This window comes from Chanos chanos, chromosome 10 (genome assembly GCF_902362185.1).
Source record: "Chanos chanos chromosome 10, fChaCha1.1, whole genome shotgun sequence".
NCBI classification, from domain to species: Eukaryota; Metazoa; Chordata; class Actinopteri; order Gonorynchiformes; family Chanidae; genus Chanos; species Chanos chanos.
This window is the reverse complement of record NC_044504.1, coordinates 31,424,294-31,446,742: the sequence shown is the minus strand read 5'-3', so window position 1 is coordinate 31,446,742 and position 22,449 is coordinate 31,424,294. Positions and strand designations below refer to the sequence as shown.

Here is a 22,449-nt window from a genome sequence, read left to right as displayed (position 1 = left end):
TACCCTGAAAAATGAAGCATTTCTGAGCACTCGGGTAGATAAGGCGGATCCACTATCATTCTTTTTTTCACTCCGTGTTGTTTTCTTATGCTCAATGGGACAGTCGCGTGCTTTGTGACTGAAAAGTGGTCGGAACAATCCATTAAGGAGGAAACAGACTCTGAAGGAAAGTTTTACCTCGACACTTCACATACTATTCCCGTTACAGCCAGATGGAGCTGGTTGAGTAATGTGCTATAGGAGCATCCATTAGGACAGGCGGTGTTGTGTAGAAGCCCTGTTCATGGTCATCACCTTCGTCCTTGTGTACATTACTGATACATGTTCTTGTGAGCATGCTTAGTGAAGGAGAAATAAGTAATGCTATCTTTCATCACTTTCCTATGTGTGGAATATCATGGAGACTGCAGCCATCTTTGTTGTCTTTAATTTGTCATTTCAGCAGAAGTAAAAGAGGTTTAGTTCTTTTTTTTTCAGGCACTGAAATCTAATGAAGGTGATATCTAATGAATGTTTCCGTGAAGGACTGTGACTAGGGATTCAGAAATCCGGGAATTTTCAAGAAGGGATGCAACGGAGAATGGAGAATATTGTGTTGTTTGTATATTTTGTGTTGGCTTAGTCATTCACGTATAGTTGCCTTAGAATACAAATCAACAAGATAGCTCTTGACAAAGTTTTCTTGGAACTTTACAGACTCTTTTCATGCGGTTCACATGGAACTTCTTCTGTTTGTCTCAATGAAACAAAGTTTAGTTTGAATTCAACAGCCTGGAATAGTAGCTGCTTACAAGTAAGGTGGCTAGTTAGCTCACAGAAAGCATCAGTTCTGCCCATCACTCTGAAGATCTGTTAATTTAGGCGGATACAGCTAGCTAGAGCCTCACTTATTCCACTGTGGTTTTGGGAGTTTCTCCAACACAAAGTTTTATAGTATCAGAAATCTGGCAAAGCAAATCAGGAAAAGCAGTTAATCAGTAAATGCTTATCAGAGAGACTTTGAATCTTCTTCACAACTACTCCCTCTTATTAAAAAAAAAAAAAAAAAAAAAGGTATGGTGGTAATAGCTTACACATGTTTTTTTTATGTGTTTGTCAGTCTTGCATTCCATCAATCCACCATGAATTTTTCTGTCTTTTTTGGCACAGGCCTTTTTGTTTGCTTTCTTGTAAGGGAAGGGAGAGGGAAGAGGAGAGTATAAATAGAGCAAGGTTGTTGCTTAGGAATATTTGCATTGACCTGATGGAGGCCTTAACTGATGCACATGCGTTTCCATGGCAGTGAAGGAGCTAGAGCTTCTGCCCAGCTGGGCTTACTCCTCTGCAAAGAGCACCAGACATACAGCTAGGATGGCATCACTGAGATGCAACCTATACCATACAGTAACCCATTCCAAAACAACAGCAACAACAACAAAATTCCAAAAATGACTTGCGATGCTGAAACATCCGTTATACCAGCACTACCCTGAAGAATATTTTGGTTTAACAGTAGACCACATATCTACAGGGTAAACTGGGTGTAAACTCTAGTGGTGTCAGAGTCTCGACTGCTTTGTAGAGGGCTAAGTAGGCCCACGTTCTCAATACAGTAAGTGGACCTGAGAAATCTTTTCACTGTATCAGCTAACACCACACCTGAAAGATAGAGGTGGAATATACTTGGGTATGAGTAAAAACTGATGGTGGGAATAAGGTGTCTATTATAATGCTGGGGTGTCAGTACACATGTTGCATTGTGTTAATTGGAGATGGGTGAAAACTCTCACATCTCAAACCACTATAAGTTTCACATCTCGCACTTCCTCTTTCTTTCTACTCGTCCTTCAGTAGGAACAGTTTCTCCTTCCTCGCTAACCAGTCAATTCTTCTTCTCGAGCCCAAGACCTGCTGGCAGAATACCGATTTTATATAAAGACACTGTTGTGTTTGATCTCTTTGCACGTCGTTTGAAAGTGCCTGTGGTGATTCAATGTGACTCAGCGGCTGATTCAGTCCGATTGCGCGGTTTTTTGGTGAAAGGCTCCACTGTAGCAATGTAGCTTTAAGCACCGCAGTGCTTCTTCTTTTCTGCTTCTTTCAACTGAATGCAGTTATTGCCTTCAGGTGCGGCGTTTTAATACAGATGACCTGCAATCATTATCGATCGACTGTGCGTGCTCAGAGCGAACGATGGCCTTTTGACTTTAAATCAGAGCGTTGAGGAACTGCGGTGTGCCACTCCAATTTCGTAAAAAAATAAAAAAATAAAAAAAATAAAAATGCGTGATAGTCTGATCTCCAGAGTCAGAAAAGGAGAGATTAATCATCTGGTTTTTTTCAGAGTTGCATGTTCATGTAAGCTCAGAAGACAGAGAGGAAGAGGGAAAGAAACAAGCTCACTCTTAGCAATGTTTCGCTTGGATAGACACACACACACACACACACACACACACACATACGCACGCATGTATGCAAACACAGAGATGCTCCATATTAGGTCACAGGGAAGTGGTCCTACATGGGCTACTTACGTGGGAGACCAAACTGGAGATAGTCTGCATAAGTGCATCGAAGAATGGGGGGTTATTGGAAGGCATGCTCCTGACTTTTCTGTTTACATGAAGTCAAGACACCCTGTTCCCAACTTACCGAGGCAGAAAAGGAGGAGGCCGGGACAGTGTAATAGAGAAGAGAGGGTGTGAAGTGAGAGGAAATGAGATATAGAAGAGGGGGGGGGGGGTGTGGGAGGGGGCCCCTATTTTTCAAAAAATACACCGAGAGGCTTGAGGTCTCCTGGCTTATTCTTATCACAATCATTCCTTTGCTCTGGCCTCCTCTCTGTCTCCTTTCTCTCTCAGAGTCTTTGACCTCCCGCATTCAAGCAGCGCTCCCGTTCTTTTTTTGGATCCCGACCACTCACGGATCACAGAGCCATATGCTCGAGCCAAGTCTCAACATGTGTGATGAGACAGCCATGCGGTCAGAGTCGTAGATCTGTCCTAAATCTCTGCGTTTATGAATATCCCTGTGATTTATGACGTATAATAAATGATATATGTATGATTATATATGTTTATCTGAGTACGCTGTGTAATTTTTGCCCTTTATACTAGCACCAAAGCTGACAGTGTGCTTCTGAGTTACATTTCATAACGGAAAAAAAAATTCTCCTCAGCCTAAAAGTTACTTCAAAACGGCTGATTTGGACGATGCTTTATGAAAATCGTAAACCCACTTTCGACGTGTTTTGGACGATTTAATTCAACAATTCGTTTTTAATGTTTGTCTGGTTTTTTTTTTGTCTTTTTGTTTTTCTCAGCTGGTGTCCAATGTGCTGATCTTCTCCTGCACCAACATAGTGGGTGTGTGTACACACTACCCAGCGGAGGGCTCACAGAGACAGGCCTTCAAGGAGACCAGGGAATGCATCCAGGCACGTCTGCACTCCCAGAGAGAGAACCAACAACAGGTAGGAGCCAGTGGATTAAAGGAGCCCAATGGTGATAGGCTAAAGGCTGCAGTGACCTGCCGCGACTGATATTGTTTTAAAGTTTGTTTTAAAAAAGGACTCTGCAATGAAAACCATGGAGAATTTTTCTTGTGAAAAGTTTAAGCCTAACTACATATTTGGAAATCTCTAGGACATCTCTAAACTATCTGTTCTTCAGAACTATTTGTAATTGAGAGAATCTTTTAAAAAAGTAACTCTGCTCTTAACTGATTCCGCCCTTATCACTGTTCTTCTGTCATCCGTACGAATGGACGCGCTTATTAAATGAGAATATTACATATGGTTTTTACTGAGGCTTAAGGTTATCTAGTAATAATTCACATAAAGAGATTTTCATTCCACCCTTAAGCTACTTTCGACATTTCCCCACTGTACGGCATGCATTTTCAGATGACATCGGTGATGGACCACTATGGTTGCCAGTGACAACATCTCTCAGCAGGAGCAGTGACTGTAGGGTAGTGGTGGATCAGTAGACAGAAATGTTTCTGGTTGAGTGCTGCATTAGCAAAGTCCCTCCATGGGATGAAAAAAAAAAAAAAAAAAATCTGTCTCATTGCTTTTCTCATCGCTCTTAATTTCTCCTTTTGCCTCTTTATTTTCAGGAACGCCTCTTACTCTCCGTGCTTCCTCGACATGTTGCTATGGAGATGAAAGCTGACATAAATGCCAAGCAGGAAGATATGATGTTTCACAAGATCTACATCCAGAAGCATGACAACGTTAGGTAAGGAGCGAGTTGACGTGACGGTCAGTCCATCAGAGGGCACGTTAGTGGGTTTTCACCTGAAAACACGGGATGATTTGGAACTTCCCTCGACTGCTCACCCCTGTTATTAATGCTGCAGGGGCCAAATGGAATTTAAAAAATAATAACACGCCACAGCGGAGTCAGGAAACATTTACTCGATGTAGTTTTTTAGCTAGTACAGACCTCGCAGTTTCAGTTCACTATTTTTGTCAAATGCACCTCCGTTTAAAAAAAACCAAAACAAAATGTGCTCGCAGAGTCCGAGGAAGGCAGAGGTCTGATTGAAATAAAGATGAATTGAAGTAAAGCTGTAAAATTGTATGTCCAGAAGGATTTGCAATGCTGCCACTGTTTGTCATCTCGATTTGTCAGGGAAGAAAATACAGTGTGTGTGCGTGCGTGTGTGTGCGTGTGTATGTGTGTGTGAAGGAATGTCAGTCGCCCATCCTCCACAACATAAACTCCCACGACTCTCTCACACACTTCTCCTTCACTGATTATCCCTGCTGTGTTGAAGACCCATTGTTTCCTTTCACACACAACATGTACTTCTGTTGCCAGTTGCCATCTGTACAATACTACTTGGGTTTAAATGTGTGTAATGCAACTGCATCATATTATACATTTGCAATGCTAGAATCTCTCTAATATACCTCTCTCTGTTGTGTGCATTATGTAATGGAGTACACAGTTATAGTGTTACCATAGTAACCTCTACATCTCTGTGTGAACCATGACTTAGAAACAAGCAAATGCGTTAAAACTCTCTGTTGTCGATACTTGTGATGATGATGCTATGCCTTTTGTTAATTACCTCCATTTGATCACATGTGAACTAATGTGGGGATTACATGTAAATAGTATTAAAAAAAACCCAAAACAAGACGTACAAAGACAAACATTCTTTATCACTTAAAGATTACTAGTTTCTCACAATGATCTGAACTGACCGTCCGTATGCGGCAGATCTCAGTGTTTGCAGACACATTCCCTGAGATCAAACACTGATTTCTTCAGCATCATGTGTTAAACCACAGCCCTGTTGGGCAATTATTACTGGCCCACCCTCAGCTACTCACATGCCAATATGCTTGCTTGCTCGCTCTCTCTCTCTCTCTCTCTCTCTCTCTCTCTCTCTCTCTCCCCCTCTCTCTCTCTCTCCCTCTCTCTCTCTCTCTCTCTCTCTCCCTCTCTCTCTCTCTCTCTCTCTCCCTCTCTCTCCCTCTCTCTCCCCCTCTCCCTCTCTCTCTCTCTCTCTCACTCTCTCTCTCTTTCTCTCACAGTCTCCCACTTTCTCTTGGTCAGTCTTCCTCTCTCTCTCTCCCTGCTCTCTCTTGGTCAGTCTCTCTCCCTCTCTTGCTCACTCTCTGTCTTATAAGAGACACCATTGTGACTTTTTATTTTGCTCTGAAATGTCTCCAGGAGTTTTAGGTTTTATCAGAATGTCTTTTGATCTTTTATGATAACAAATATTAGCATTGTCCGTGAACTGATCAGTGATAACTTGTCAGCTATCTATGGCTGTGTCTGCTCTGAAGTTGAAAGGCACATGAGTTTCACTTCTGCACTGAGGAGGCTTGTGTATTGTCGGGGTACACGTGATAGACAATGACTTTATGGAAGAAAAACATGCAAAATCTACTGAAGTGCTTTAGATTAGCTGAAGGAAAAACAGTTTGACAGGAAGCAGGTTAGATCTGGCCTCTTTGAGCCAGAGAACAGAAGTTCAAATCCAGCTCCACACCTCTCCTGCCACAAAATATTATACAGCTTAAACTGACTGTAGCACGGTTAAGCCTAGCTTCAGTAGCACTGCTTCTGTTTAATCACTGAGTTTTCTCAGCCAGTGGTTTTCATGTAGTTCTGTGCGTTTCTCACGTTCTCTCTTTTTTGATCACAAGGCAAGCTTATATCTTTTCTTTTCTTTTTTTTTTTTTCCTTCGGAGTAGTGGTTAAAGGCATACTTACCGTCAGAGGTAACGTTAAAATAAAATGTCAGCGGCCCCAGTTCTGTCTCAGAGGTTATGACCTCTAATCCTTTGAATTTGCTTGAGTAATCACAGGGTAATCAAATCAATAAATTCCACCTGCGTGCGCACACGTCCACACACACACGCACGCACACACACACGCACACACACACACACACGCTCTCTTTGTAATACGTTATGGAACATTATTGAAACAATGTAAAAGCAAACGGTGACTATGAAAAGTCTTTTAACTGTAACACAGTTTTACAGTAACGCAATGATGCTGATGAAAAACGTGACTGCTCCTTTAATGAGTCCAGATGCACCACACCCTGAGAAAACCACTCCCGCTTTGAGCTGACTCATTGGGGGTGGGGGGTGGTTGGGTGGGGGGGATTACTGCCCGCTAAGCTTGGCTGATTTCGTGGCTAATACCCTGTGTCGGCCCTGTGCTGTAATTGGGGCTCAGCTGAGCAGCACACAGACAAAAGGAAGAGGGGGAAACATCCCTGCGCCAAGGCTTTTGGCTGGTCAGATAGAAGAGAAAGGGTTAGAACAAAACACCATGTTTTCTCTGCACGGTTTTGGAGCGGGCACATGATGTTTGTGTCCCCGGCAGAGCAGACGGTCTGCTTGGCTCTCAACCCTGTACCCCCCCCCCCCCCTCCTTCCACCACCGCCTCACGCTCCTCCACTCCGTGGCTGTTTGTTGGGAGACCTTTTGGCCTTCTCTGGAAAAAAAGCACAGCTTTCAGATATCAGCCAGGCTGAGACAGCCACCACCCCCCCCCTCCTCCCACCCCCACCCCTATCCCGTCAATGGGCCTTATGTAAGTGTGCAGCCAAGCGACACGCTGTTGTCTCTCATCTCCCTAAGTGGAATATCGATAGATCTGTCCCTGGCAAACAGAGGGTGTTTTAATTGTTGAGAATGCTTATGTAACCATGTCTATGTGAGTATGCTACTTGACTGAATCCTACATAGAGACATGTGGAGAGAGAGAGAGAGAGAGAGAGAGAGAGAGAGAGAGAGAGAGAGCTCCAGTACAGACGGGTGGGCTGGCAGACTAGTGTCAAGATACGGCATGTGTTGCTTCAGATACTGACGGACAATGAAAAGGAACAGGTGGACATTCAAATGATTATGCAGACTGAAAGGAAGAAAGTGACAGGCGGACGTAGACAGACAAATAGGTGGCCGGCCAGAGTGTGACAAAGCAAGCGGAAGGCCAGATTTACAAATGGTTCTGTGAGGCCTAAATGGAAATTGGCAAGGGACAGAGTCCCGCTGAGGCTGGGAGCCAGAGGTGGGACTGAGAGAAAGAGAGAGGTTGCCAGTGGAGAGAGGCAGACATTTAAGGAAGGCCAGTGGCCCCCATCTCAGGAAGGTTATTGGGCAGAGAGATGAAAGGCCCTGCCAGCTGCGTGGCTTACTGGTATGCCCTACTGGTACGGCTAGCTCCAGGGAATGGTTGCGGTTTGGGTCAAGAGGTCAGAGCTCAGTAGTCTCTTTGATTTGGGCTGTGAAATGACCCATGCCGGATTTAGGGGGTCGCTTTATATAAGCAGGAAATGTGACTCTTTATTCCTTCCTGGGGGTTTTGGCTGGGCCTGTTGCTGTTTTCACGCACTGACCCAGTGAAATGTCCTTCAGCAGCCTCCTTAATGAGTGCTACCCTGACCCCACCCTCCACCCCCCACCTGGAACTTTCCTTCTTTCCTCCCTTAAAAAACAGAAAGACAAAAAGAAAGAAACCCTGTTAAACTGTCAATGAAGTGGATTGAAGCAGTTCTGTTTCTATGCATAGTCCATTTGCAAAGGATGAGAGTGACTGCAATTGACCAGCGCTTTTACACTTACCAATATCGCATAGTACAGAGTAACTCAGGCTTACTTATCTGTGTACAGATATGGAACCTTGAATAAAATCCGCTTTTCCTCATAGAAACGAATTGGGATTTTACTAATTTCATCCCATGTAAATACAACTCACCACAACTGCCAGAGAACAGCAGCAAAATCTGCTTTCTTTTTTTCCCCAGAAAATCTGTGTTGGTTCACTGGGTCTGTGCACTGATCTTTACAGTAGCTGAACAAATGATCTTCATGATGTCACATCCACATGATGCATTGACTATGGCTGAAGTCCAATGCTTGTAATGTAAGCATGCGTTTATTTCATAGATATTTCCAGTTTTGAATGAGTACCATTATAAAAGCAATGCCTCTGAGGGAGTTTGAATTAGACAGGAGCACTGACTGCTTTGGAGCTCTCAATGTGTTTGGTTGCTGGCGAAGGGTCCTTTGGGAGCGGTGGTTGTCATCTAGACGCACTCAGGCGGCATTTTGGGGACTGAGCTGACGGGATGAGTCACCTCTCTGAGTTTGCAGTTAAGAGGGGCTTAAAGACCACGCCCTGGCCGTTCCACAGCCCTTCCAAGTCAGCTCATCCGCCTCTCCGTTCTTGCCTCGGGGAGAGAGAGAGAGCACAATGCTCCCGCACACTCAATATTTACAGCTCTTTTAATCCACTGGTCGTGGGAGGCACAGGGATTATATTTTTGGAGTTATAAATAGCACCGGTGATGTCCCCACATCTGCAAAATGCCAAACCTGCAGTCTGTGGCTGAGACCTGTATGTAAGAGGCTGTTGTTCTGAATACAGGTTGGATGGCACGGTGGAGGTGGGACGTAGATGTTGCGTGATTTTTTTTTTTTTTTTTTTTTTTTATCTGATGTTCAAAGGGACTTTTATTGATGGTCGTTAGCGTTACTAATGATAACCTACGTCTCGCGTCTCTACTGCAAAGAATAAAGCGGAACGAAAAAACAAACGTGACAGTTTACGTACAAGTACGAAAGAGGAGGCGCTGCAACTTAACGAAAGATGATACATAAAGTACACAAAGTCATTTTGCCAAGTGGAAAAAAAAGACAAATGTTCTGGTAAACAGATCCGGTGGGATAAATGAGAAAATGTGGAGACCTGCCGGTCTACATTTTTTTTGTCTCATCTATTTGGCAAAGAAGGGATGCCAAAACCCAGTATAAATCTTCTTCACTCGTGCTTTTCTCCCCTAAAGATGTGGGTGTACTTCTGCACCATAGCCTCATGGCTCTCTCTAATGACCAATCTGTGGCCATGACAACAGGCTTAGAAGCGTCAAGAGATTTCTCGAAAGATGTAACAGCGATCTCGCAGCACTTCCTTTGGATTTAGCTATAAAAAGAGCAGCTTATCAGCTTTTACTGTCTTGCTTATTTTGCCCAATCACGGCTTTCATATCAAAGTTAACGACTGACTAAAACATTAATCTAGGGGTTTAAAGATGATTTACTGACAAATGTGATTGGTATAAAACAGTATGATTTTCAGTTTTATGTGCTTTTGTGTTCTAGTTTATTCTGATTGGAGTGTGACTGCAAGTGAAAACAGATTTTTCTATGTTGATTCGTCCTTACACCTGTGTGTAAAAGTGTTGACTTTTTTTGTGTTCTAGTTTATTCTGATTGGACTGAACATGAAAACAGATTTTTATATGTTGATTCGTCCTTATTCCTGTGTGTAAAAGCGGTGACCATGGAGTGCAGATTCCTGTCACGCATCCCACTAAAACTTGATTAAAATTCATGCCTATGTTCAGACTGTTGGGCAAAGTCTTTACAACTCTAATGATTTCCAGCGAGAACTGATTATTAATGCGTGCAAGGGAAGGCCAGTTATTTACTGTAGCAAAAGCCAGATGTACTAATATTAGTCGCCTTTTTTAAACATCAATTGAATGTGCGAAGCTAAGAGTGTGACCAGTTACCAGTGCATTGCAAATAACTTTACTGGTCTCTAATGATGTGTCATATTTTGCTTTTTGCGCACTCAGAATACTCTAGGAAAACAGGATTTATTTCTTGTTAATCCAGTGCAGTAAATAAGGACTATTAGGTCTTTATGCCCATGGAAGCATGTGCGCCCAACCTGGAGTTCAGTCATAAGGCCAAATGTTCTTTGGATAACAGCCTGTGCTCTGCTGAAAGGGAGCGATAGATATCACATGATTTGACTATAGCAAGGGCATTGTGCTACGTGCAGTGGTTTGCCTTTCTGAAGCCATTAAGCATTTGTAGAAATCATCTCTTGGACAGTCACACCGGCTCTGTGGTGTGCTTCCATTAGAAGGCTTTACTGTCTCCACCCGTCATGCTAACCTGAGCTCTAACACCGGTGCTGAAAAATTCTTATTAGAGATGGATCAGTGTCACGGTCTCATTTCTTCTCTTCCCGCCCGGCTGTAAGCTTTGTAGTTGAATATTCAATAGCAAAAAGTCATTATAACCTATGAGGTCACCCAAATCTCCTTGCGACTTTTTTGTTTCGTTTGTCATGAGCGCATGAAAGCCACACAAAGAGAAGCCATATCGGTTACCTTGTTCTCAGGGTGGAATATCTCTCTCGGCCGCTCTTTTGTCTGGGCCCAACTTTCGCTTTGGCGTCATTAGGACGTGAATGTCTTGCATTAACATGGAAATCCAGAACTGAGGCCAAACCAGTCCACAGCACAATTGGTATGGTAATGGGGTTGCATCACTAGTATGTCATCAGTGCGCTTTGTCATGGCCGTTATTATGCCCATGTAAATGTAAAGTCTGCCTCTCAAATGGTCAGTTAAAATAACTGCAGGTGATGGTCTTGGTTATTAGACAGGTAACCTTGGAAACAGTGGAATGTTTGTGAATGTGGCGGGATGAGTTGTGTTGGGCTGCAGTAAAACACTAGGACTAAGCCATAATGATTCCAGTTCCACTGCGATATTAATTTGCTTTGAGATTTATTGTAAATTAGACTTGCAATAGCTTTGGAAACCATTAGTTACGGGCAGAGAAGAGGTGGGGTCGTTGTAATTGTGTGTGCCTTTGTGCTTGACCTTGTGTTCTTCTTCTCTGCAGTATACTCTTTGCGGACATCGAGGGGTTCACCAGTCTGGCATCTCAGTGTACTGCCCAGGAGTTGGTCATGACACTGAATGAACTGTTTGCCCGATTTGACAAACTGGCAGCGGTGAGTACCTGAAAAGATTCTTACAATTTACACACATATACTGACTTGTATCATAAAATAGTATTTTATCCATGGCAACAACAAGCTGATTGTCCTGATATATGTTCTAATAGATTCTCTTTTACCGTAAGCCCTCACACTTGCTTCGAGTTATTCCAGCTTTTCTATTGTCTCCCTTCCCTATATCTGCTAATTGAACTAATTGGCAGATAGAGCGTGATGGATGTTTCTAAGAGCAACAAGCTGGAGTGAGATCCTGACACGGTTTACTCACTGATGCCTCTGCTATTCTGACGACCCAGTGGTCTCCTCATTATCTCCAGTGGGGGCACTGACTCATAGCAGCTATCTCTCTGTGTGTGGCCTGCTCACACCGAGGCATTGACAGAGCACCAAAGTCTCTACTCTGTCTGTCTGTCTGTCTCTCTCTCTCTCTCTCTCTCTCTCTCTCTCTCTTTCTCACACACACACACACACACACACACACAGTTATCATCAGTTGTCTTTATCCCCTAGTGGGGGCATCCATTGAAATCTACATCACTGTAACTAAAGATTACTAATGTAATCCTAACTCTAACCAAATGAATTATTATTTTAACAATATCTGAGCAATCTCAGCATCTGAACAATATCCACACAGAAACGCTTGCACAGGTGGTTTCCATTCTTTATTAAGTACGATTTTTCAGGCGTGAAAGATGGGGTCCAAAACTATATGTTAAAACAAACTAACAAACAGAAAGCTTAAGAGAAGCCAATGGGTCCGATAATCATTCTGATTTCGATGGAATAAATTATAATGTTCTGATCCATTAAGGCTTATATGTTTGCCAGAACTCACCCTGAACAATCGATTATTCATTCATACCAGCCACTTATTATTTGACCATGAAAAATTAGACTTGTGCACATCCCTAGTGCTCACACACATCCATGCTGTAGATGAACAATAGGGCGTATTGTGTGGAATGGGGTTTAAATGGAGCCATGCGCTGGGGTGACACTCAGGTGGCTGTCATGAGACTCAGGCCTGGTGTTGTGTGTCCTCAGCCCAGCCACAGGCCTCCTCTCCTCTCCTCTCTTCTCTTCTCCTCCCCTCTCCTCTCCTCTCCATCCTAAGTGACCTCACCTCTACACATGGTGTCACAAAACCTCATGAAAACACTGTCTCAAAACCTCATGAAGGTACTGACAGAAGCAGCGAGAGATGCTCAAAGCTTTGTTATTATTCTAATATTTCTCTTTTTTGTCTGTTATCAGTCATAACCCGTAGACATTTAAACCGTTTAACAAAAACATAATTATCACGCGTTGCTTCTTTTATGTTATTGACGATAGATTTGGTTTCATGTTTGTACTGTAGTGCACCCTCTTGAGGCTTAAATAATTAATGTTATTTAGAGGAGAAACATGCCATCAGAGTCTTGCTATGGAAGATTATGATACGAAATACATCAGGAAAATCAATCAAAAAGAGATTTGAAGTTCTGTGAACTAAATTTGGGATGCAAAGCAATATTCTGTGGTATTGCAATGTTCAATTATTCAAGGAACATACCAGACAGACTATAGGGTCTGACCTTTTAAACCTACGGGGTTTTTCATGTGTTTGTGTGTTTGTGTTTGTGTGTGTCTGTGTTTGTGTGTGTCTGTGTGTGTGTGTCTGTGTGTGTGTGTGTGTGTCTGTGTGTGTGTGTGTGTGTGTCTTTGTGTGTGTGTGTGTGTCTTTGTGTGTGTGTGTGTGTCTTTGTGTGTGTGTGTGTGTGTGTGTGTGTGTGTGTGTGTGTATGTTTCTTCCTCATAAATCCCATTCCTCTGTGTAACAGAGACTACACCCTTAAAAGGGGAAAATATCTTTGGTATGGAGACTGGATTGAGAATTGTTTTTTGTTTTTCCTTTTCTTTTTTTCCTCCAATCTCCTCATCACAGAGCTGGACAACCTAAAGCAAAACTGTTCAGTTTAAAGTTAATCAAATTTCCGCTTCAATCCTTCATCGCTAACACGGTATTCTTCACTTTTTAGGATTCCATGAATATTCCAAAATAAGTAGCTAAATAAATAACTGCATTGCAGTTAGGGTCATTATTACTGGGTCTGTTTCTCATCTCCATTATGATGATGATGATGATATATTGTTGTTTTCCTCCTCAGTTTAAATGCACATCTTATATGGTCCTGTGAATAAAATGAACAAAGTTGTAAATTGAAGATAAAACTGAAATTTAGAAGTCATTTCTAGAGGCAAACAATTTAGTAAAAATTGTGGCAAATGTTGTCACAAAATGGGTTTGTGCCTGACTAAGCTGTGTCCACAGACAGTGATATTTGAATAGTTTTCCGAACTCTTCTGACAAGACAGTTCTGACAAGACGTTTCAAAACTCTAACTAAAAGAACTGATAAGGTGACATGCTTTGAATGACCTCTCGTAGTTTTCATGCACGTTTTCTTTGGTTTTCTCTGACGCGTTGGCTTGTGACTCTGTGTACACACAGGAGAATCACTGTCTGCGTATTAAGATCCTGGGTGACTGCTACTACTGTGTGTCCGGGCTGCCTGAGGCAAGGGCTGACCATGCCCACTGTTGTGTGGAGATGGGTGTGGACATGATAGAGGCTATCTCGTGAGTATGACCATCTTATTGCGTGCTTTTGCTCCGGGGTTATTTGAGACACTTTGTAAATCAGAGAAGTTGCTGAAACCTGATTTGCTTTGGTGAAATGTTTTGTGAAATGCTGCAATATGCTGGACTTGCTTAAGCTAATCACCAAAGGTAAATGTCTTGACGGGGCCTTCAGTGGTCTCCCCTGCTCTTGAAATGAATGTACACTCAGGACAAAAGAGCAACTGACAAACAGACAAATACGACTGGTGCATTCAAATGATGAGACAGACATGTGTGTCTGACAGACATGTGTGTCTGTCTCTAGTGTGTGTGTGTGTGTGTGTGTGAGATGTGTTTATTGTCATCACAGACCTGAGTGCATACTCGTGTCTGCACCTCACTGCTCTTGTAAACATTGAAGTGGAGTGTGAGTGGGCAAGTGTATCTTTAATCAGAGGTCTGTGAAGGATGCAGTGAAGCCAAATGGCACGTGTGTGTCTCCGTCCGTGTCCGCATCTGTGCGTGCGTGTGTGTGTGTGTGTGTGTGTGTGTGTGTGTGTGTGTGTGTGTGTGTGTGTGTCTGCGGGCGTCTCTGCTGTCCCCAGGGTTATTTATTACAGATACTCTCGTCTGGGGTCTGTGCCGTTGCCATCCACTGCCAGAACCATGTCCCTGCTTCTCTTAGCAACTGAATCTCGGCAGTCTAGTCATCTGATCGCAGCAATACAGCTTTTTTTTTTTCAACATCTAGTCCATCATCTTTAATATCTAGTGGAGTTTTATGGTGTGTATAGTGTGCTGCCTGTCTTGTTCCAGTCAATCAAATCCTCTTCCTTTGATTTGTTGGAGGGAACTTCCCAGTGTGACTCTGACTTCCACTGAGTTTACCGCGTTTCGATGTGTCTGACATTTGAGGGTCAGTGTGATATGTAGCAGCCTCATCTATGTCCCTGTACTTTTAGTTTTATATCAGTCTGTTTACATTCTCTAGGTAATCTTCTCTGGTTGATCATAGCCACAGTTAGTCATGTTTATTTGGAAGTAGCATTTCACCAAATATATGATGTGTAATTGTATACAACATATATGAATCTTCTTTACTACGCTGGTTTGTTTATTTTGTTTCTCGTCTTGAATATTAATCCCCATTGGTTCTTGAGGGGGTCTGGATGTTTGCCTGTATGCGTCACTCAGGAAACGAAATTAGGAATACTGTTTGTTTTTTTGAGCCTAGTCTTGAATAGCAAAGAAATTAGTGAGATTGCAGCATTGTCTGGGAATCCACTGCTTTCCTCTCAGGAACATATGAAAGAAAAAGAAAAGAAAAAGGCAGTACTCATTCAGTTAAGTGGACTTTGACGGAAAGGCACGGACAAAGGTTACCCATATTGTTCTCACTGTAGTCCAACTCTCTCATTACACATCACTCCATCAACTCAAGGCTTTCTTTTGTCGTTCATGTGTTTTAGCATGACTGTGTAAACCATTGTATAGTCTGACCTTATTACTACTTTGGCGGGTGAACTTTTGTCTCTCAGCAAGTCCTCGGTCATTGCATTGCAAAGTGTATTAACTCATGTAACTCTGGACTCAACTATTGGGACCATTTAAGGGGCACATTATGACATGCTCATAATGTTCATGAGTGAACTGTGTGTTTTTTGGTGCACTTTAACTGTCTGATTGTATCTGGATTTAAACAGGTCGTTCATCTCTGTCTAACTGTGATTTTAAATGAAATCTGTTTTCTGTGTTCAAGGCTGGTGAGGGAAGTCACTGGTGTTAACGTGAACATGCGGGTGGGCATTCACAGTGGCAGAGTCCACTGTGGAGTCCTGGGTTTGCGCAAATGGCAGTTCGATGTGTGGTCTAATGACGTCACGCTGGCCAATCACATGGAAGCGGGGGGCAAGGCAGGGTAAGTGATGTCATAAACATAATGTAAGCGTGTCATTTCATTGTTTTGCCATGTTTATACTTAAAGCTGTACTTTTAGCATGCTGTAGTAATGTATGTAGTGTTCTGTGCTATGACTAGTGTATAGGAAATAAGGGTAGTTGTGATTCGCTTGGTCATTCAAGGTTTTGTTGTAGAGTTCTGAGGAGTCTGTGCTGAAGTCATTCTAAAGATTTGTGATTATTCTGATTACAGCCGTATCCACATCACTAAGGCCACGCTAAACTATCTGAATGGAGACTATGAAGTGGAACCTGGCTATGGAGGAGAAAGAAATGTTTATCTGAAGAAACACAACATAGAAACCTACCTCATAGTGGGCTGCAGCCAGAAACGGGTACATTCATGTCCTTCGTCTTTACCACCATTTGAGCTGCTTTAGCATCACCGTAGCCTGGCTGTTAGCCTGTCTACACAATAATTAGCATTTAGCATGGAGCAAAAAACAAGGTGATGACAATAGAGTTTCAGGCAATTGAAAAACAAACGAACTTCCATAGTGAAAAGCACAGGCTGCTGGTTGGAATTTTTTTCTTTTTTTCTTTTCTTTTTTCTTTTTTTTTTGAAAATGTAAATTATGTCTCCAGAGGCCTTGAATGATGAATAGACGTCCTTTTTGTGCTAGATTGAGTGAAAACCAGTGTAAAAATATATATATATATAAAAAAACAGAGAGACTCTTCTCATATCATTTTACATTCTATTAGCATGCGTGCTCCCTGAAGCTGTTATACTGTGCAGACATAAGAGTCTATAGGAAGAATGTGACTCATTGCAACTCACATGTCATGGGAAGTTTCCTAAATGCTTTCATCAGGGATCACTTAGCTTTCATGTCATTGTTCCTACTGTTTTAAATAGATCACTTCACCTCATGTTTTTGCTGTGAAGCAGACAAGTAATTATGTTCCATTGTTGTTTTAGGTATTTCAATGCATCGAGCTGTTACCATAGCAAAACTGAAAAGCTAAAATATATTTTGAGACTTACACATCTTCAAAAATGTGAAACCCTGCGGGTTTCAGATGTGCTAGTATATGAAAGGCTCTGGCACATGTAAGAGAGAGAAAAAACTGACCCAGAGAGCTTGATGGAGAGCTGGTATTTCATCTTGTCCCCATCAATTCTCCACAGAAAGAAGAGAAGGCCATGATTGCTAAGATGAACCGGCAGCGTACTAATTCAGTCACTCATAACACGTCTCACTGGACTGACCGGCCCTTTTACAATCACTTGGGCAGCAACCAAGGAGTCTCCAAGGAGATGAAGAGGATGGTAAGCAAAAGGTTTAACACACAAACTCTCTCTCACGCACACACACACACGCACACACACACTCTCTCACACACACACACACACACACACACACACACACACACACATACAGGGATAAGGATAGAGAGAGAGGGAGAGAGAGACAGAGAGAGAAACAGAGAGACAAACACACACACACACACACAAAAAAAACACATTCCATGTCTGCTGATTGACTACACTGAAGTCATTTGCTCTATTTTGGTTACCAAATTAGACAGCTAATAAGCTCCTTTTCAGCAAATGCTTGCAGCACTGGTTAAATAAGTGGGACATTTTTATTTGGAGGAGGGGAGGGGGCTCGTCTTAGTTTGGACTGACAGGTGGTTTGCATTGACTTTAATTGCCATGGGTAAGATACATCTCCACCTCTGTGTCTAAGGACAAGGCCATTTAAAGTGGAGGTTTTACAACATGTTAACTAAGGCTGGACAGCCCCAAGGACGCCGCTCCGACCCTCTGAAGCGTCGCTTGTTTGGCTAAGCTCAAAGCTCTTGCCTAGACATGGAGCCCGGAGGGAACAGCATTCTGATTAAATAAAGCTGGATGGTCTCTGAACGCACCCCCCCCACTAGGGATTTAATCAGGCGAAGTGGAGTTCTCAATTAGGCCCTGTGCTAACCTCAGAGGAAAAATCCTTTACCTTTATCTGTCTGTTTTTTTCCCCCATCTTAACCCTTCTTTGCTTCATTAATGTAAAATCACAAGTCCCCCAAAAATAGATAGATAGATTTGACAGTGATATTTAAGGCATAGATGTTTCTGTTTGTGTTCCGAGAGTTTGAAAGAAGTTCTTAACACGCAATACTCTCCTTGTACTGATTGAAAATTAGTGACAAAAGAAATGTAACTTAGACTTAGATGTTAGTGCAAAATAAATTCTACAGAGATTCTGCAAACATCTGGTCAATGCTTAACAGCAGCGTAGTGTTTATTCAGTCCTTACACAAACATTGTCTTCAAAGAGACAGAAAGAGGTTAATGAGTGCTGTCTTTTTGCCATAAAATACAGTCAACAGAAACTCTACCTGTTTTTGTCAACTACATTAATCGTGAGAGCCACGAAAACCTTAGAGGGACAAAACTCCTGGTACAAGTCTTGTCCGGGGAGAGTTTTGTGCTTTTTAGCACGTCTGTGTGTGTTCTCTGGGCTGTAGTCATTAAGCTGTGAATGGAAGGTGCCACATGTATCAGAGTGTGTTTAAGTCTTTAGAGAGGAGGACATATCGGTGCTATTATTATGCCTCCAAGGAACTTCTGCAGACACACACCCCCCCCTCCCTTTTTTTCTTTCCCCTGACACATACGGTGATGTTTGAAATTAGGGGAGGTTTTGGTCCCTTATTTCGACAGTGCGTGTGGCTACAAAAATGTATTTTCACACATATCACATACAAACACTTTTTTTCTCAAATCTCAAATGTCTCTCGGTGGTTCGGGCGGGTCCAGAAAGCAATTTGCATTCGATGTGTTTCTTACGTCGGTCTGTCTGTCTGTCTGTCCGTCTGTCAAAGCGGCACCGGCGGGCCTCTTTCTGGAAATCTTTAAACTGGCCTTCAGTGCCGCTCATCTCAGTGCCTCCGCCAGTGTCAGTCACACCAACAAGACAACTGACAAAAATTCACCCGCGGTGTCATTTTTGACGAGTGGGCTGGAAAGATAAACAACTGCCAAAACAAATCAGCCAGCCTGACACGCTGTTTGTGTAAAGCAGTCAGTCAGATCCCTTAGGGAAAGGCCTGCCAGAAATAGGAAAAAAAAAACCCAAAAACAAAACAACACCACCACCTCCCCCCCCAAAAAAAACCCCAAAAACTGACAAACTTATCGTCACTACTGCTATATGAGCATGTTGAGTTTCTGATATTTAGCGTATCACCTCGCTCTTTTTGAAGCGTGCACAGGTGAATCATCAGCCACTCTTGTTTACCTCTTTTCCCGACAGCGTTGTGCTCACTCACGTGGGCCCTGTGTGTGACCTGTCGCAGACAAATGCTAATCGCTTCCCCTCCACTTACATTTGATTTCCGACAGAAAAGAGAATTCTCTGGAAACTCCGATATGATGAGACATAATGGACGGCTTACGAGAGAAGTTGTGTTTTGGTAATTGCATCCTGCGGTGTTTGGAACTAGCCGTTGCAAAATTTATAATCATGACAAGAGTGAGCTGCCTCTTGGTGTTGTATGATGGGCTGGCTTGTTTTGAGGAACTGTCTCTGTTTATAAAGTATTTTAAATTCGAAGCAGCTTTAGTTTGTTATTAATATGGATTGCAGAGAGACACACACACACAGACACACACACACACACACACACACACACACATCCACACACACACACTCACACACTCACAATGTAGCCTGGGGCTGTTTGATGCCTTGTTGGAAAGTGAATTTGGCCTGCTTTGAGAATATATAGGACTATATACGCTTACCACACTAACAACACAGTATCCTATGTCACAGTACACCATACATCTCTCAAAATATACTATTTCCTCCATGTTCCTTTTTCTAATCTCTTTCAGTGTTTACTCTCACCTGCCTCAGGAGATCTTTTTTTAGTCTCTTTCTCTCTCTCCCTCCCTCTCTCCCTCCCTCTCTCGCCCCCCCCCTCCCTCTCCCTCTCTCTCTCTCTCTCTCTCTCCCTCTCCCTCTCCCTCTCTCTCTCTCTCTCTCTCTCTCTCTCTCTCTGTGTCTCTGGTTCTTTGTGGTGTTGTATGTTGTATAGATGACTAATGAAGTGTCCAGAACATCCTTGTGTACTCTGCTGCTATGTCATTTATCATGGCTCTCTCTCTTATCTGTAGCAGGGTGGGAAAAATGTGGAAGGCCTGCTATTTGGAGACGTTTCCCTCTCCATGCACACACTATAGTCACTCTCTTTGGGCTGTTTGTTGAGAAGACTTTAAAAAGATCTTGCAGGAAAGCCAGATCTTTCACAAGAGTATTAAGGGAGTTTGATTGGCATGATTGTACTGTCTGAGTGAAATCCTCTTGTTTGTTCAGACAGATTTTCTATTTTACTTGGATGTTTCTGACACTCGGTCAGTCTGCACGTGCATAGTGTGTAAAAGAGAGGATGGCTGTGTCTTCTTGTAGATATGTCTTCTGTGAAAATCAGTGTTTGGTTATGTATTCAGACCATATATGCCCTCCCCCCCAAATTCTTTTCTATGATGTGCAGTAGGCTAGCTTATCCTGAATCACCATTAACGTGAAAAACATTGAAATGCTTTTGCTGACTATGTCCAGACGGGGTCACTGTTATGCTGGGAATGGCATTACATTATGGTTGTGGCTCTTGACTCTGACTCTGATATAAAACAGCACTCTCATTCATAACGAAGATCATATTTACCATTCGTGCTGTCTCTGCAACATGTTTTATATATATATGTATATGTATATGTATATGTATGTATGTGTATGTATATATGTCGATATACTTTGTTTTACAAAGCATCTTATATTCTATTAAGAAATTTTCTAAACACTATACTGTGCCCTTTTAAAAGGTTTCTAACTGAGAACAGAATGAATATATTAAATGTGACCTTAGTCTAACCACGATAGCACATTTGGCTTACTCGTATCAGTGAAGAGCTGTTCCTCTGTTTTTCTCTGCAGGGCTTTGAAGACCCAAAGGACAAGTGAGTAGACAAAAGTCACTATTCCTCTCCTTGGCAGCCAACTGCTAATCCTGTTTTCAGTGCTACTTTGAGTAGAATGCTGGGTGGTTCTCTCTCTCTCTCGCTGGTCCTCATAGTCCTTTGTGATGTTTATTAAGCTCCTGTAAGAGACCAAATGAGACTAGAGCTTTTCCAGCATTTACTTTCATATGGCACTGAAAAAAAAAAAAAAAAACCTGCTTCCTGCTTTCTGCTCGCTGGATGCAGAGGATCTTGGGATCTTGGGGGGTTTTTTGTGCATGTTGTGGGAATCCGCTCTGTGCTGGTTACAGAGCATGTTTGGCTTTTTGGCCCATTCATGCATGTGTCATATTACACAGTCAGAGTCAGTGCTGTAAAGCAGCGGTCGGCAGGTAACCTCCTGGGATGCTGACACCTGTGCACAGGCTTTTTGCTCCTGCCCTGTGCAAACAAAACTGCCAATCAAATATGGCCAATCAAGATCCTTGATTCAGGTGTGTTAGGTTAAGTCTGGAGCTATCCAAGCTGGTTAAGAGGATGTGTCCCAAAGTGAAAGGTTTAAGTGATGAAAATGCACATCTCTCTTTTTTTTTTTTTTTTTTTTATTCTGCAACAAGTGTCTCTCTACATTCACTTAAAGTGATGTCTCACTCTCTCCTGAGTATACTGGTAAGCCCTGTTCATTTCTTTCAGACAGTATTATCCATAGTCAGTACCCAGATATGTCATGTGGTCCAATGCAACTAGCTTACTGTTTGAGGGATCTGAAATTTTTCCATGCGTGGGGTCTCTCCCAACTGTGGAACGACCTGGTACGCGCCACAGATTAGCAGAAAATATATATACAATTCATGTACTAATTTGGGCAGATACGTTTTAGTCACATGCTTAGACTATTTTAAATGGAGAGCATGCTCTGCCTCACCATAGTCCATGCGACAGTACACGTATGTGCCTCACCTTACGAGTCCTGAGACCAATGTTCAACTCAACTTATATACTGACTTTTTAGTCAAAGTGGTTCACATAGTGACCATATGCTCTTTCTTTGCCTGATCATCCGGCTAACTGACACTGATCAATATGACCGTTGCGTCTGTGCCGCTACCAAAAAAGACGTTAAAAAAGACCTACACACTGAATCGGCCTGCTTGCTTCATGTCTGATCGGGTGTTGGTAAGGGAGTGATGATGGTTTGGCATTGGGCTGTTGCTGGGGCCTGGCTGCAGAACGCTCGTGAGGGGTGAAGGAAAAATATAAAAGAAAAAGGAGGTGAAAGGAAAAAAAACAGCATCTCGTCTTGTGTTATCTAGACATTTCATTTTCAGAAACACGCAGGAAAACCTTAATCCGGAGGATGAGGTGGACGAGTTTCTGGGCCGTGCAATCGATGCCCGAAGCATTGACCGCCTGCGCTCCGAACACGTCAAGAAATTCCTTCTGACCTTCCGAGAGCCGGACCTTGAAAAGAAGGTACTGATTTCGCCGGTTTGTGAAAAAAGTGCTCAACTTTTCGGCTTTGTCTGTTCAGCTGCATAGAGACGTTAGTATGAATGAAGCATTAGCTGGAAAGCAAAAACCTGACCTTGGAATAAAATTAAAAAATATAACATTCCATTCATTCACGTTGATTCGTGGAATTGGA

At 42.6% G+C, this 22,449-nt stretch overlaps 1 protein-coding gene across 1 annotated transcript in view; it reads left to right on the top strand.

Moving 5' to 3' along the window:
• adcy5 (adenylate cyclase 5) overlaps nt 1-22,449 on the top strand; it is a 57,173-nt gene that overhangs the window by 27,260 nt on the left and 7,464 nt on the right. Inside the window, exons 2-10 of the mRNA XM_030786155.1 lie at nt 3,302-3,451; nt 4,099-4,220; nt 11,160-11,271; nt 13,771-13,898; nt 15,640-15,798; nt 16,032-16,173; nt 16,971-17,111; nt 20,782-20,804; nt 22,118-22,277. Coding sequence (XP_030642015.1) covers nt 3,302-3,451; nt 4,099-4,220; nt 11,160-11,271; nt 13,771-13,898; nt 15,640-15,798; nt 16,032-16,173; nt 16,971-17,111; nt 20,782-20,804; nt 22,118-22,277 — 1,137 coding nt within the window. The remainder of the gene's footprint in view (nt 1-3,301; nt 3,452-4,098; nt 4,221-11,159; nt 11,272-13,770; nt 13,899-15,639; nt 15,799-16,031; nt 16,174-16,970; nt 17,112-20,781; nt 20,805-22,117; nt 22,278-22,449) is intronic.